A 15,226-nucleotide genomic window follows, 5' to 3' on the forward strand; every position below is an offset into this window, starting at 1 on the left:
AAAAGAAAATACATATACTTTGAGGTTTATGATAAATACTCATTTAGTCAGAAATTGAAACCACTAAAAAAAGCAAGATTGAATTCTTAATTATCACCATGTGTCACAAGCTCAAAAAAGCACACTAAGATAACAGGCTAGTAATGAAACCAATGTCTTTATATGTACAGATTTGCATACAATTTGCATCCCCTGTAATGCAAGTTTATTAAAATGTTTCATTGGTTTATTAACAAGGTGAGCTACACAGCTCAGATAAATATATTGAAAATCTAAATTAAGCCATTTAAAGCATCTTCCAGAGAACACGTGATCAATGTGTTAACTTTACATTCGTGGTGCTGTTGCATGGTTTCTTTCCATAGGGTTGCGTCTCCTTAAGAGCAAAATCCTGAAACACACAAAAACCACAGCTGTGTTTGTCAAACACTCTAGATAAAATTTAACTACACAAATTTTTGCCAAATTTAAAATACATACATATTTAATTTCTTTAAAATGCTCTTGAGCCCAGCAGTCTGTAACTCATAATAATAATGCCATTGCCTTACTCTGCAGTTTATAAATTCAAGGAATTTTCAGCTCAGAACAAAACAGGAATTCATCCAATCTGTTACACCTCTCCTGAGAATTTTAATAATTTTGCAGACAAGGTACTGGGCAGATCAGTGATAAAAGAGTATCTTTCAGTGATAAAAGAGTTATACTTTAACAAGCTGCTAGTTATTTGCCTAAAAATAATTCATTTAAGAATGTCTTTCAACAAAGTAAGAATCTCCTGACCCCCAAAATTTCTAATGGCAATAGTAAATTAGCAGAAGGAATATACCATTCTTTTTTTTCACAATTTTTGCTTCTAGCAAATGCTAACAGCAGATGCAGCTTTCAACTCTACTGACATGACACTGTATTTAACAAGTACTCTCACTTAATATTGACACTGACATTTACACAGCTTAAAGTTGCTTGGGCTATTACTCTGAGAGACTTTGTGTATCACAGCTTGAGCTATATTTGAGAAGGAACTGCCATCATAAATGCAGTGTAAGTTAGAACAAAAAACTTTCATTTCTTAGGCTTCTCTTTTGCCTTGAACAGCCAGTACTGATATTTTAATTTTTTTTAAGTCAAGGTAAGTTTGTATGTCTGTTAGTTGAGGGGGCACACACACACATGCACGTACACATACACACACACTCTGAATCACCTTCAAGACCTAGGCAGAGTATGCAAAATTAGCAACAGATACCAGCCTATTCTTGCAGCATTTACTAACATCAGTCAGAATTTTATCACAGTAACAATTGAATGCAGGTCAGTTTTGGTAATAATTCTGTAGCTCTTAATAGCAGAGTTAAAACTCAAGTAGTAAGGTTTCCAAACCACACATAAGGAATGAGGCAAATTTTATAAGAGTTTCTAATATGAAGCTTCCAAGAATTTTTTTTTCAGTTTAGCTCACAATCGTTCCCTCAGTCTCAAGTGTGCGTGCTTTGCAGGAACTTTGGCTTAATGATACTGGAGGATTCAGAATCAGCTAATGATGGGTCCTGATCAATAAAGGGGAAAATGCAAATTGCTGGTGTTAATTTATACTTTGATGCTGGCCTTATAAACTCTGGCATAATCCTTAATAAAAAGTAACCAGGCTCCTATTTTTCATTTGCAAACAATGGAACTCACACAGTCATATCAGACACTGCACTCAACACCTAACATCTGAGTATAAATTAGGAGAGCAAACAAAGAAGAGTGTGGTTTGGTAGATTAGATATTTGATATCTATAAGAAACTCGAGGAAGCATGATCAACTTTTGAATTATCTTAGATTTAATAGAATATCCCTAAACATCTGATTATTTGGCTTTCTCATTTTCAGAAATTTTTATTCTTGCTGGACTTCATTTGAAAAGCAGAGAATGCAGGATTCAAAACAGAAAAGTATCATCAATTTATATGATACCGTTTCTTTTCTATTCTGCTATTTGTGCAATCATACAAATCATTCATAGGTGATTCCATTTGCATTTATGATGTCTCTTAGTCTTGACTGTTCTAAGTCTCAGCTGACTTACGTTGTCTCCAAATTCTCATTCAAGACAAGATTTTTTTTTCATTGTTGTCAGACACTTTTCCCGGGTCACTGATCAGTACTGTAAACACCACCTACTTTAGCAGAGTAGGCGGCACCCTGTTCTTCAAGGCACTCTGTTATCAGCACAGTACTTTACAACACAGCAAGGTATTTATGGATCAGATGAACAGATAATAGAGCCACAACAGCTGACTTTGCTCCTCTGTTCTGACTTTCATTATAAGATGCAAAAGTTCCTTCAGTCAATCCCAGTTTGTTCTAGCATGTCATTGAGAAAAGCCTTTAATCTTGATTTACAGATTTCAGTGATGAAGAACATACAACAGCTCTTGGTAAACTGTTCCAAAGGTTAATAACCTTTGGAGTTAAACAAATGGCTGTTTATTTCTGCTCTGAATGTGTCTAGTTTAAAGTTCCATCCGTTTAAATTTATTATTTCTGTGTTTGCAAGTCCTTTTCTATCCAATTCCTACTGCTTTGTGTGGACAAGCACAGACTTTGCTCATGTCAGCCTTTAACCTCTTTGTAATGAGAAAAGATTAAAATCTTTGAAGCACTCACTAGAGGACACATTTTACAAACTTTCAGTCTTTTTCTCTGATCTTCTTTGAAACTTCTAATTTATCCTCAGTACTTTTTCCTGTTATGCTTGTCACCAAATGTGACATAGCAATTAGACCTATGCCAAGCACAACAATCTCATGTGAGTCTTGGTTTATGCACCCAAGAATTGTATCCAAATTGTCTTTTGCTCATTCCATTACATTGGGAGTTCCCATTCAGCTGATTCACTGGTCAAATCTTTCATAGATAGCATGTCTTCTAGGATGTGAGGGGTAGGGAGAGGTGCTACTATTTTATTTATTCTAAATATTTTGATTTTTCTCCTTCACTCTTTACAATTTCCCACTGTGTGTATAATTCTTATCAGTATTGTTCTATTTGTGATAGAACAATAATAATCATTATGGTTTCTTATAGATTATTGCCATTTGGCCTTTTGTAATATACTTGAGCAAAAGTGAGTTAATTCCCTGTGTTCTAAGCTCAGCCTGACTGTATGACTCAAGATAGTGTCATGCTTCCAGTATGAGGGCTATGTCCCTCTTCCACAGCTCTTGTGAAAGAGTTGGCAAGGAGGACTTGTGAGAAAGGGTCTTCTATAAGGTATCCTTTCCAAGACGTTTATTTTCCTTAAAAGCCTTTCTGAAGAATTTCTCAAAAAAGTATTTGAACAAAGGCAAAGGGATCTGATAAAAGCTGCCCAGTTACTTTTTACCATAGCTATGAAATTTATCCTTACCATGTTTACTCACACTACCTTGATTTAATTGTTTTACAACTTCCTCTAATTACTGTTTCAGCTGATCTGATATGCTGCATGCAAATCTATGCACTTCAGCTCTCCTTCAGACAAGGGAAGTAAATGCTGGAAATAACTTACTACAAGCTTCAGTTTTCAAAGACAATGTTACAGCTACTAATTAAAAGACTATGCATTTGATATCTAATGAACAAGAGAATCCCAGCCCTTAAACCCTGAAATAAAATTCTTCAGAAAAAAGCCATTCTCACCATTATGAGCGATAACTCTGTATTTTCTGTCCAAACAGAGGTCCATCTGCCTTTGTCTGACAATTTTCAGTGCATCTGGAGGCAATCCCTTGGGGTCCCGGGAGAACACAAAGGAGTAGCTGTCAGCACAAGTGCCATCTGCATTTAGTTGACGGCAGGAGTAATGAAGAGCATATGTATCGTAATCTGTGTCCACTACCCAGTGATCATCATCTGGAAGAAACCATAGCAAAGAAGGAAAAATGTTAGAGACATCAGTGAAATCTAGCAAATCAGAAAGGATTGCTGCCATAACTAAAGAAAATTCTAAGATGAAGATCAGTATAAATTATAACAGATTGGCTTTTCATTTATTCCTGTTTCCAGTATTTAATCCCATGTTTTTTAAAAGAAAATAAAGGTTTTAAAAGAAAAGAAAGACAGACATGCTAGGCCTGCTCAAGATGACATAAATGTTTTCCTACCAGCGATGTTACTTAGACTGCATTTTTAAGGAAAGAGATTATCATGCAGTTTGCATGTGTATTAGAAGTGTATTTGTCAGAAGTTCTGCCATAAACCCTCTTCTTAAAACACAGTTCAAACTTCAGAGAATTCTTAACTGTTTAGCTGTGTAACCTGACAAAAACCTGGTCACACAGACACTCTGTTCTAACAGAAGTGAGGCTTTTTCCAGTGTTTGTAATAAAAACCCTGACATATCTGCACCTTCCTCTCCCAGAGCAAAAGATTCTCCCTTGCAGTACATCTGCACTGGTGCAGGCAACACTCTGTTGTCTTCCCCTTCTCTCCTGTGGGGGGACACCAGACCTTTTAGAACGGTAGAATTTGGGGTCAGCCAGCAATCTGAAGAACCCATGACTCAGCAGCATATTCTGAGGAGACCTGGGAACTATTTAAGACAAACTAGCATCCAAAACATGCTGCGTAACTGTGTCTTTGGGTGGAATGAGGCTCTTTCAGTTCCAAATTCTACCTGCTCCTCTTGGAAACAATCCCAGGAAGTGTCTTAAACTACAATGTCTGCATCTCTACTTGGCTCAAGGAACTGATTTTGCATAGGGTGTGAGAGATGGCATGAAAGTATGAATACATCATACTGGTCTCTTAAAACCTATGAATCTCTCCATTTGCAGACACAAGACCAAACGAAATAACATTTTCTAAAACCTCTTCACTTCTTGACATCATGCTTCAGAGAGATCAGAAGCATCTGGTGACTGAGTTCTGAAGTAAAACAAATCTTAAAATACTTCATCTGCCTTTCATTTCTTTCCAAACAGTGACTTTCAGTTATATTGTTGGGTAACAAACAAAAGAAATACAAAGGCCAGGTCGTCTTTAATTGCTTAAAGAAAGCCAACCAGCTGTCCCATATAAAATGTAGTGATTACCCTGTTCACATTAAGCCTTGCAGTATGATAGTTATTATGTCTTTCAAGTCTGTTTAAGAAATTCAACTGTACTTTTTCCTTTTCCAGCATGGACATAAAACATAACTAGTCTTCAAATAGTTCTGCATCTTCTATAGTTAAGTACTCACTTCCTTTCTGTAGAAAAGAGGCAACACCCCAGTATTTCATCTTGAACTTAGCAGGATCTTCTGTGTCAGTGAAAGAGCCGATCATGTCAGCACAGACATCCCAATTACTGCAGCCAGAGACAAAGAAAATATCACAGTCCACTCTGAGAGCACAGGTTCAGTGTGACTAACACAGAGATAGCAGTTAGGATTGGAGCAGTAGCTTAGCAAAATGGAACAAGAGTAGAACAGCAAACAGCTTACTTGAAGAGCCTGACTCTGCCCTTTGCAGTGGCAGTCATTTGTCCATTCTCATCTACGGTGAACTGGGCTACCACATTGTCCTGCAGAAACAGCCCCTCAGGATCTTTTTTTGCCATAGCATACCAGGTGCCACTGTACTGCAAGGGAGTAAGAAATGCTGCAGTTAGACCTACAACAATGGAAAAGTTACAACCTGACAGAATAGGGGAGGTCACAGAGGGAAGAGCATGTGGATCTTTAACACCATGCCTCAAGGATGTACCTAAGAAACAAATCTAGCTGTTTCAACAACATAAACCCATCGATACATCCTAGTGCAGTCACAATTTGTGGAAATAGTGACTTTTTTTTAGTAATCTTATCTGTATCTGCAGCTGTCCAGGATAAAAAGCAGAATTTAGTGGGAAAAGTAATAACAACTGGCAGATTTGACAGATCTATGTATATTTTTTCCTTGCAATGGAAGGAAGAATGTCTGAAAACACCAGAGTATTAATTTTTCATAGAAACAACCAAGTCAGTACACTCCTTCTGCTTATACCCTATAATTTGAAACCAGTCTGCTAAAACTCGGTTTCTGCAGTATTCCTTTATCAGGTGCATCAGAATCCAGCATCTGTAGAGGTGTAGATATCACACACTTTAGCTGTTTCTCATTATTACAGTCTGTGACTTTGAAATGTGACCACACTGGTGCTACTGAATGCCAAATTTTGTAGCCTGGAAAGAGCTACGCAAGACATCACAGATCCAGGAGAGAAAAGAAGATTTACCCGGGTCTTGTCGAAGTTCTCCTTGACTTTGAAGCTGCTTACTCGGCAGTCCCGCTCTGCAGTGCTGCTGCTCAGCAAGGCCAGTGACAGCAGCAGCAGCCAGGGCAGAGCTCTCTCTCTGTGGGCCATCCTGTCCCTGCAGCAGACAGAGAATAGCATCAGAAACAGGCTCAGTCACACAAGTGAAGGGAGGCAGGCTGCCCTGGGTGTCATGCCAGGGCGTCATGCAGCTTTCCCCAATGCAGGTGCAGGCAAGGCACCTGGTTGTCCCCAGCCCACAACAGCAGGGTGTCTTACAGGCAGTACTGGTCTCTGGAGCCTCTTGAGAGCCCAAGTGTTGATGGTGGTGCCCAGACAGGGGGTGCTTTATGTACTCCTGGGGCTTTCGCAACCTGCTGAGCCACAGAGCCAGCACTGGAGAGGGCAGCAGGGAGGCGGGCTGATGGATGCTGCGGGCTGGGGCCCCTTCACAACAGCCTCTTGCGTAACACCCGTGGGCTCAGGTGGTCTTTGACCCTGATCTGCAGCCAAGCAGGCGCTAGGAACAAATGCCTCTCTTTGCTTTTCCCAACCCAAAAGCAGAGCTCACGCCTGGGGGAAGGGGCGTGCACATGTGTGGGGAGAACAAACGGAATGAGAGGCATCCCACCTTTGCATGGGGGAGAGTGAACTGCCCCCACCTCCCCTGTGATTTTATACACTTCAGTCCAAAATCCATCTTACCCAATATGCTCGACTCAGTTACAAGGTGCAGACTTGTTTCTCCCACCTGGTCCCCGAAGTCCTTTTGTCTTTTACCCTGATAAATTGTGGCAAACATAATACTTGCGAGTTTCTGCTCATGTTTCTGAAAGCTTGGTCACGCCACAACCTCTTCAGGTCCTCATGACTGGTCTCTTGCTTCGAAAAGGCTCTCTTGGGTACTAAATCATCTCCTGAGCAGCTCCCAGCAACAGGAACAGAGGCCCTGCAGATCCTCAGAGTGGTGAAAGAGCCCTTTGATGTGGTAGCAGGATTTAAGTGTGGCCTGCAAATATCCAAGTGCATGTACACATCACATCTGGCCATTTTGACATCTGATTAATTCTAAATCAGATATTCCATAATTTCTATTCTGGTTTAGGCAAACTGCTTGCAGTTATATAAACCATTATTTTCTCCTATCCAGGCAAGTTTTGCTGCCTCTCAGTCAATATTTGTTCTCTAGTTTCAACATCTTTAGGAAGCATTAGAGAAAACCTGTTAATTATTTTCTAGGCATGTAACCAGAGCAGGATAGAAATGACTGCTACCAGGAGAACTAATTTACCTATTTTTTTCACCTCTCATTTTATTAAAGAATAAAGTCAGAAGCCTTTTATTTGAAAGGCCGGTATCCATTACTTTAAAAATCAAATAAAAATATAATATAAATATGGTGGAGATACCAATGTAGTATAAAAAATACCTCAATAGTAGCCAATGTACAACTTCAACCAATTTATTCAGCATGGCCTTTCCCAGAGGTTTACTTAATATACCTTTCATACATTCATAAAAATATCAGACTTCTTACTGTTGGTGTCCTTTACAATCTCTTCTCGGATATAATGCAAACAATCTGATTATCTTCCTTTTCTGCTTTATGTTGGAGGCTTTTTGCACAGTGAGTAGGTTCTGTTCTCTTTCTCAAACATCTATTGCTCAGGGCTGTTCCATGTTTGCCTTTGATTTCCTGGATAACATCGGACACTAAAAATTCCACTATATTTAAAATTAAGCTTCTATTCATAGTAAAGAAGATATTTAACACAGGGAACTAGAAGGGTGTATTAATTGTCCTGAAACTTTCAGTGGTAGCTTTGCAATAAGTCAACATTTCAATTTTTAAGCTGAGATTTTCAAATTTGCTAATTCCTAAAAAAGATAAGAAGAGAAAAAGTAAAGTCTATTCTTCTGGTGACTTTCAGAATCTTGCTCTAGTCTGGCAATGGTAATACCAGTAATACATGTACATTTTTATAAAACCTTTACAAAACACTCATTGGTCTTAATATATTAATTCATCACATGAGCAAAACCAAAATCAACATGATTTGTGTCTCACATGTTCAGTGTCTCACATGACTGATAGCAATAAGATAGATTATAGCCTAATTCATAAGCTTTGAATCTATTACTTTATTTAATACCAAAGAAAACAATTATTTCTTTATTCTCTGCCAATTTGTGAAATATTATCATTTCTCCTATGTTTCTCCTGTTCAAAAATCTGCATACTGCTTTATATTACCAGAGACATTCTTGCAGGATCAAATCTATTCTTATAAATTTTTTTGCAATAGCATAATTAGGTATGATGTTTTCAAAGGAGTCTGCAGTCACTCATCCATGTAAGTCAAAACCTGCCCAGATTTGACCACCTCTGAAAATCTACGTCAGTGTTCCTGTTGCACATACTGCTGCTGTCAGAAGATTTACAGACAGGAAATGAAACCAGGTATCAATGAAATAAAAATTTACTTCTGTTAACAAGTTTTAATAAGAGCACTTCTAAATGTGTGTAAGAGATATTACAGTCTCCTAAATTAATCTGATGTAATAAATCTAAATCAGAAACATGTAATTTTGTATAAGCCATAGTACAGCATTTCTTTAATTGTGTATATCCATTGATGTCTGCAATATTTGGCAACTCCTATCTGGTGAAGGTGCCTGACAGACTTAGTAATTATAACTTCCACTCATTCAAGTCCTCAAGTCTGGGATCTCTACAAACTCTAGACAATGCCTAAGGAAATTCTTCTGTTGATGTGTTATCATTGGGAATTTGGGGCAGTGCAGCTACAGTGAAATCACACCAGTATTTCCCAGTCAAATTTCAACAAGAGCAAAAGAGAAGCTGGGCAAGTCAGAATGACATGAAGGTTACACAGGGAGTTGGGCTTTCTGCCTCCTCTGCTTTAGCTATACCTCTAGAACTGCCTACTGGGCACACAGCTTACATTGATGAAGTCCTTTCAGAGTTACAGAAAAAGCACTTCCTTGGTTCAGTGGGACAAGGTTTTTAGGCAAAAAGTCTGCTTTGTTATTGGTTCTGTCTAGATCAGGGTGTGTTGAGGGAGGAATGGAAGGTTTCTGGCAGACGAGCATCACTATGGCAATTCAAGGGTGAATTCTTTCTCAGTCCTAAGAGATACAGCAGCGCCAGCAGAGCTGTGTAAACTCATAAACAGTGTAAACGTTGCCTCAGTTAAATATCATTTGGATTGATTGGGCTCTGGGTTTGCTTGTGATATGATGTCAGCGAGTGAGCCTCATCCAGACCTAGATATTCACCTTGTAGATTTATACTTCTCATGCAAATGGAAAGGAACTTGGGCCCAGGATTTCAACTGAATCTGAGAGGAATATGCATAGATGAAGTAAATAATATCCAAGGATTTCTAGGTTCTGGGAAAGCTCAGACAAGTATATTTAAGAGAATTATTAAAACATTGATAAATTATTTAAATATTGATAAGTTTCATACATGACTTTTGATACCTGAGGCTGGCAGTGTATTATGAATATTACAGGAATTTTTTTTTAAGTCACTATGTATTTTTTGGAACTATATTTAACGAAAGTGAAAGAAGGTCTTCTACCTTTGAATTTTGCCAAGAGGACAGAAGAGAGGCTAACTTCTGGCAGTGATTCTGTGACTGTATTATTTTCTACAGTAGCATGTAAAATTCTGCAATATTATCAATTAGTTATAGCAAGGAAAAATATGGAAAGAAATGGCTGGGAAAAACCCCTTCTGTTGTAGGAATTATTTTATCTTTATTATGACTTTAAAAAAGGAAGAAACTAGTTAAATTACTATTTAAAACATTTTTAACACTGCAACTTTCAAGCTTTACATATTAAAATAACTAACATTTTACTTTTGTTCACAAGAATAAGTCGAAATCTTAGGAGAAAGTTGATTCAAAAACCACTAGTAGGAAATGGATCACCTGTTTCCAGCCAGACTACACATAGATTGAAAGACTTTTTGCTGTCTTCTCTTGATTGTTTATTTATAGAATGCCATTCACAAATGGGTATCCATTAAACTTTCAGAGGCAGATTTTCAGGCAAATGAGTGACCACTGTGTGCACAGAGCAGGGGATGCAAGTGTAGCCACTGCCCTGGGAAACCAGACTTACATCAACAACAAATGGCATGAGCTGAGCCAAGGAGCTCTGTGTACTTTGTAAGGGACAGCAGTGTACACTGTCGCCATCACAACTGTTCCTCTTGGTGGCAGTGTGAGTACAGAGGTCAAGGACAGAATGGAATAGAAAAGATTGCCCTTTGCTCCATGCCAGCTTGTGTACTACCTGTTTTTGTAATTTAATGACATGACATTTTGTTTAGGGAGTAAATTTACACTGAACTCTTTACAAACAGTATTTACTAACAAAACTAGTTTAAAATGGTGCCTCTATTTTCTTTATCAAGTCTTTCTGAGGACTGGCATTCTGAATTTAATTTTTTCTGGGCATATTATTAAAATGGAAACAATTTGAAACAAAGATCTAAAGTTCTCCAAGAGGCTGGCCAGCCAGGTGAGAAGAGCTCTAAATTATAAATGATGGAAAACACGGACATGATGAAGTGAGTCCAGCAATGAACCACAAAGATCACAAAGCAATAGCAGAATCTGACAGAAATAGAGGCTGAGACCTGCGACCCTTCAGCCCAAAAAGGTTTTAGAGGATCTTAACAGCATACACACCTGACAGGAGAGCATGAAGAAGACAGTGAAGACAGTCAGACCCTTCTCAGCAGTGTTGAATAACATTCTCAATAGTAAAAACTTGTCAAGTAACCTAAGATCACCAGGGAGTAAATGTGAGAATGGCTGAGATTAAAAGGCTGCTGCCTTTTGCCTTAGTCCGTGTACTAAAATTCATGCCAAGCTATGAAGAAATCCACACTTTTGGTTAAAGTTGCAGTGCACCTGGCAACCCAGGTAAACCCCTTCACACTAGACTGGCCATTTACTTCAGGAAATCTCTCCCAGAGTCTATAATCTCTGTTGATTACTAATGTCGTGATCCCCCAGAGCTAACCATTGCTAGTTTTAAGAGAACATAAACATTTGCAGCTCTATGGAAAAAGTAGTTAACTTACTATCTTCAGTGTTTATGTTTTGAAGATTCTTTTTGTAAGAAAAGGGATCGACAATTATTGTAAAAGAAACATAAAATTAAGGATGTTTGTAAGGGTTCCCAGAAGACACCAAGTCAGTGACACCAAAACATTTCAGTGACAAAACCTGGCAGACCCTAACTTGGCTGTGTTAGGGTTGCATAGTACCTGTTGTAAAAACCTACAGAATCCATTCTTACAACCTATCCATTTAGGAAAAACCCAAAAAAATTCTGAATATTTATTTCTTGGATTACACATGCGAATCTCCAATGTCCAGACAGTGACCACTCTATTAACCACATCAAAAGTAATGCAACTGAAATAAGCACGTTTGGTCTGTGTATTTTCAGAAAATCTTAACTGAATAAACTACGTTAACTGCTATCAGGATGGGCAGAGAAGTTCAGACACAAACACTGAGCTGAACTGGGAAACCTTATAAATGCCTTTGGCATTTACGTGCTGCTTGAATCTATTTAAATAACCATGTCTGTCAGTTATCCTTCTTAGGAGTTTCCATGTATCACAAGGGCTCAGGAATGGTCTACTACTAAGAACTACTCCATAAATAGTTTGATTTCTGTAGGTACTATGAACGTCAAAGGAAAATGACATCATATGTATTAAAATCACAACGCACACACACTTCTGAAAGTCTCTGAAATTAAATAAAGTTTAAATACAAATGTGAATTAGTTTTAATAAAGATAAAATGCTTAATAAAGATAAAAGGAGAGTAAAAGAGATAGAACAGAAATAAATGTCATATTCCAGCAGAGGAACTTTAAAATTCATTAAATCATTTCAAAAAGAACTTCTATTGGGTTCTGATATTTCTTTCCATGTCATTTCACATTTGATAGCACAAGAGTACAATTTTAAGAGTGAATCTAAATTATAGAAAAATAAAATAATAATTTCTTTATGATATAAGAATAATTATGGACAGCCCAGCTACATCTGAATTATCTTATTACAAAGAAAATGTAATTAGGTGCAGTAGTACCTAATTTAAAAATCATCTTTATTTGTTATCTCAAAGTACAAATAGTGGAGTTTATCCTTGTAAAAACAGATCAGCATGAGGGAGATTTGGTGAAAGCATGATTAACATTTTAGTTATCTTGCACATAGAAAAAAAAATTATAATAAAATTATAGTAAATTTGTTAGTTTACAAAAATGTAAATCCCCAACATCCCTGCCGCCAAAGAAAACTGTATCACTTGCTCAGGTTGTCTGTATTCACTTATTCTCCCTCCAGAAAGTGACATGCCATTCTATTTCACTGAATTAAAGTGATCAAAATATAAAGAATTCATGTTTAAACTGATTTATCACATGTGGTAAAGATAAATGTGTGAGTCTTACATAGAAGTTAATTTTTTACAATGTTTTAGCTAGGCATGAGATAGATCCTCTATAGGCGCCTTCTACTTCAAAGAAACTACTATGTGGAATGTTCCAAAGTCAGTAAAAAATATGACTGAACACATAATGCAAAAAATTTCACTATTCCTTCACATGATTTCATTGAGGCTCTTTGACATCCTCTTCTTTTAGAGCACAGAATGAAAAGTAATGAGCTAGAAATAAGGAAGATGACAAGAAATAATTTAACTATATGTAGTTACATATAAAACTCTTTTCAAGTCTTTGCTGCTTTTATCTGTATTGATCAGATATTGAAACTACTCATATTGAAATTGAGTAAGAATAAATGCACCTTTCTTCTGCTGTTTGCTTGCAAACTGTGTGTGTGCACAATGGTGGGCAAACTCTGCTGTGCTGCCACAAGTGCCTATCACCGGGTCACCTGTCAAGAAGATGCTGCAAACTCACCCACCAGGGAGGGGCATGTCCCCCAGCCTACTGGGGGCAGCAACCCAGTCAGTGAAAAGGAGCCAGGCCAAAATGTGTTTGTAATGTGCTGATTTTCATTTACATTATAAAATCTGTAGAGCATCTGCAGTCTGGCAAAAATTAGAGCCATACACAGTGTTTCATATCATGGTCAGAGGGAAAAGTAATGTTAGGTGTCATTGAGCATCTATCAGTGACCTGTTCTTTGTGCTTGAGAGCATCTGTGTCAGTTGCCCATGTTGATTCTTTGAGATCTGTGTCAGTTGCCCATGTTGATTCTTTGAGATCTGTTGATAAAAACAAATGTCGACACACTGTGGCTTCTGGCAGACAGATTATGTTATTCAATTTGGCAATACTCTTTTCAAATTAAGAATGGACAAAGGGTGTATGTTTTATTTTCATACACCAAGAATCTCTCATTGCTTTTAATCTATGTGGTTGCCATAAACAGAAGTAATATTAATTGTATTGCAGTCCTCATACTGTGCTTGAATTCAGATCAGTTTCAGTGAGCATAGATAATTTATTGTCATAGTTGGCACTTAAATTCAGTCTTCTCATTCATGTAGCTTTGGAACATTTGCTCCTCAAATTCAACACATTTTCCACCATTCCTTTTCCATTCATGTGTGTAATGTCAAACTTCTAATGGCAGGAAACTTTAAACATGTATAACCATATATCTGTATCTAATGGATACATGGTTATCTACATTATATTTATGACGAGACTCAAGATTCCCTCTTTGCCTAATATTTGTCAGTAATTATCCCTTTTGTGCTATTTAATAGAACAGAATTCTCTGACTTTTTCTGAAGAAAGTGTAGACCTTGACTGGATACTGATGCTTATAGAATAAAAATTTTACTGTTTCCTCAATTAGGTTTGAATTTAATCACTTTTCTGATTTTATTCTTTCTTTTGGCTCTCTCTTTTTGAAGAAACAAAAAGAATAAGCCACATCTGGCTGTGCTAAATCAAATTTTAATTCTTTTATTCTATCTTCACCTAGGTAAATAATTTGAGTGCTTGAGCAAGCTCAGACTTCTGTAAGGTCTTAAGGATTTCACCCATTTTATTCATGTATAGTTTCATAATTACTTACTTGTAGAAACCCAACTTCTATTGTCTCCTAACTATTTCAAGGAAAACTAAGTTCTACCATTTAAAAGATTTCTCCATAACATTCTGCTTTCCTGCCCTTAAGTGCCTTGGACAAATACACGTGTGTATATCTGTGCACGTGTATGATGTGGGCTAAGTATCTTGATGGAATTTCTCATATGAAGTTTTAATAGGAATTTCTGTGTGCACAGTATAGTATACATACTGTGAATGAAGGGGATAACATACAGGTGTACATATCTACACATCACGCAATTTTATATGAATCAATTGGTTAGTTTAAAATGTTAAAATGATTCCCTGAGGATTTACGAGCTAAGAATGCTCAGGGGTTTAGTGTCCTGACATCTCTTTAATTAGCGGTCTCCAAGATCTCACACTAAGAAGATGCTAAGCCAGTGCCTTCTGTCATATCTCAAGACCATCAGAAGGCTTGGAAGCCACAGAGGAAGATGAATGTATCATGTCTGTGAGCTATACAATATGTACAAAGTACATTTTTCTTACTAGTAATAGGTTAGGACTTCTTGCTACCATTCCTGCTTTGATGGTAATGCAGTTCTAAAAGAAATTCTAAGAAAAATCCAGCAAAAATGGGTGAGGCAAGTAAAGATGCCGTTGAAAAGTACTTGGAGAACAATCCCCAGTTTGCCAAGGAGTATTTCGACCGGAAAATGAGACCAGAAGTGGTGGGAAGTATCTTTAACGTGAACCCTGGAGATGTGAAGGAAGGAGTCAGCTTCAAAGACATGTCCCGTCTGGAGGAGTCTAACATAATTTTTGAATTGGTTACAGAAATTCAGGATGAGGCATGTGTTATGGAAAAGATAGTGCACAAGACCC

General features: G+C 37.5%; 1 protein-coding gene across 1 annotated transcript; it reads right to left on the reverse strand.

Annotated features, from left to right (window-relative positions):
• Positions 1-138: 138 nt before the first annotated feature.
• RBP4 (retinol binding protein 4) lies at positions 139-6,628 on the reverse strand. The gene is made up of 6 exons (XM_066323842.1): positions 6,527-6,628; positions 6,230-6,365; positions 5,457-5,593; positions 5,214-5,320; positions 3,671-3,883; positions 139-391 (listed from the first exon to the last, which is right to left on the reverse strand). The coding sequence occupies exons 2-6, from the start codon at positions 6,356-6,358 to the stop codon at positions 378-380; spliced, it is 600 nt and encodes a 199-aa protein (XP_066179939.1). The 5' UTR covers positions 6,359-6,365; positions 6,527-6,628; the 3' UTR covers positions 139-377.
• Positions 6,629-15,226: the final 8,598 nt, after the last annotated feature.

Source organism: Sylvia atricapilla, chromosome 8 (assembly GCF_009819655.1).
Source record: "Sylvia atricapilla isolate bSylAtr1 chromosome 8, bSylAtr1.pri, whole genome shotgun sequence".
In the NCBI taxonomy this organism is placed as follows: Eukaryota; Metazoa; Chordata; class Aves; order Passeriformes; family Sylviidae; genus Sylvia; species Sylvia atricapilla.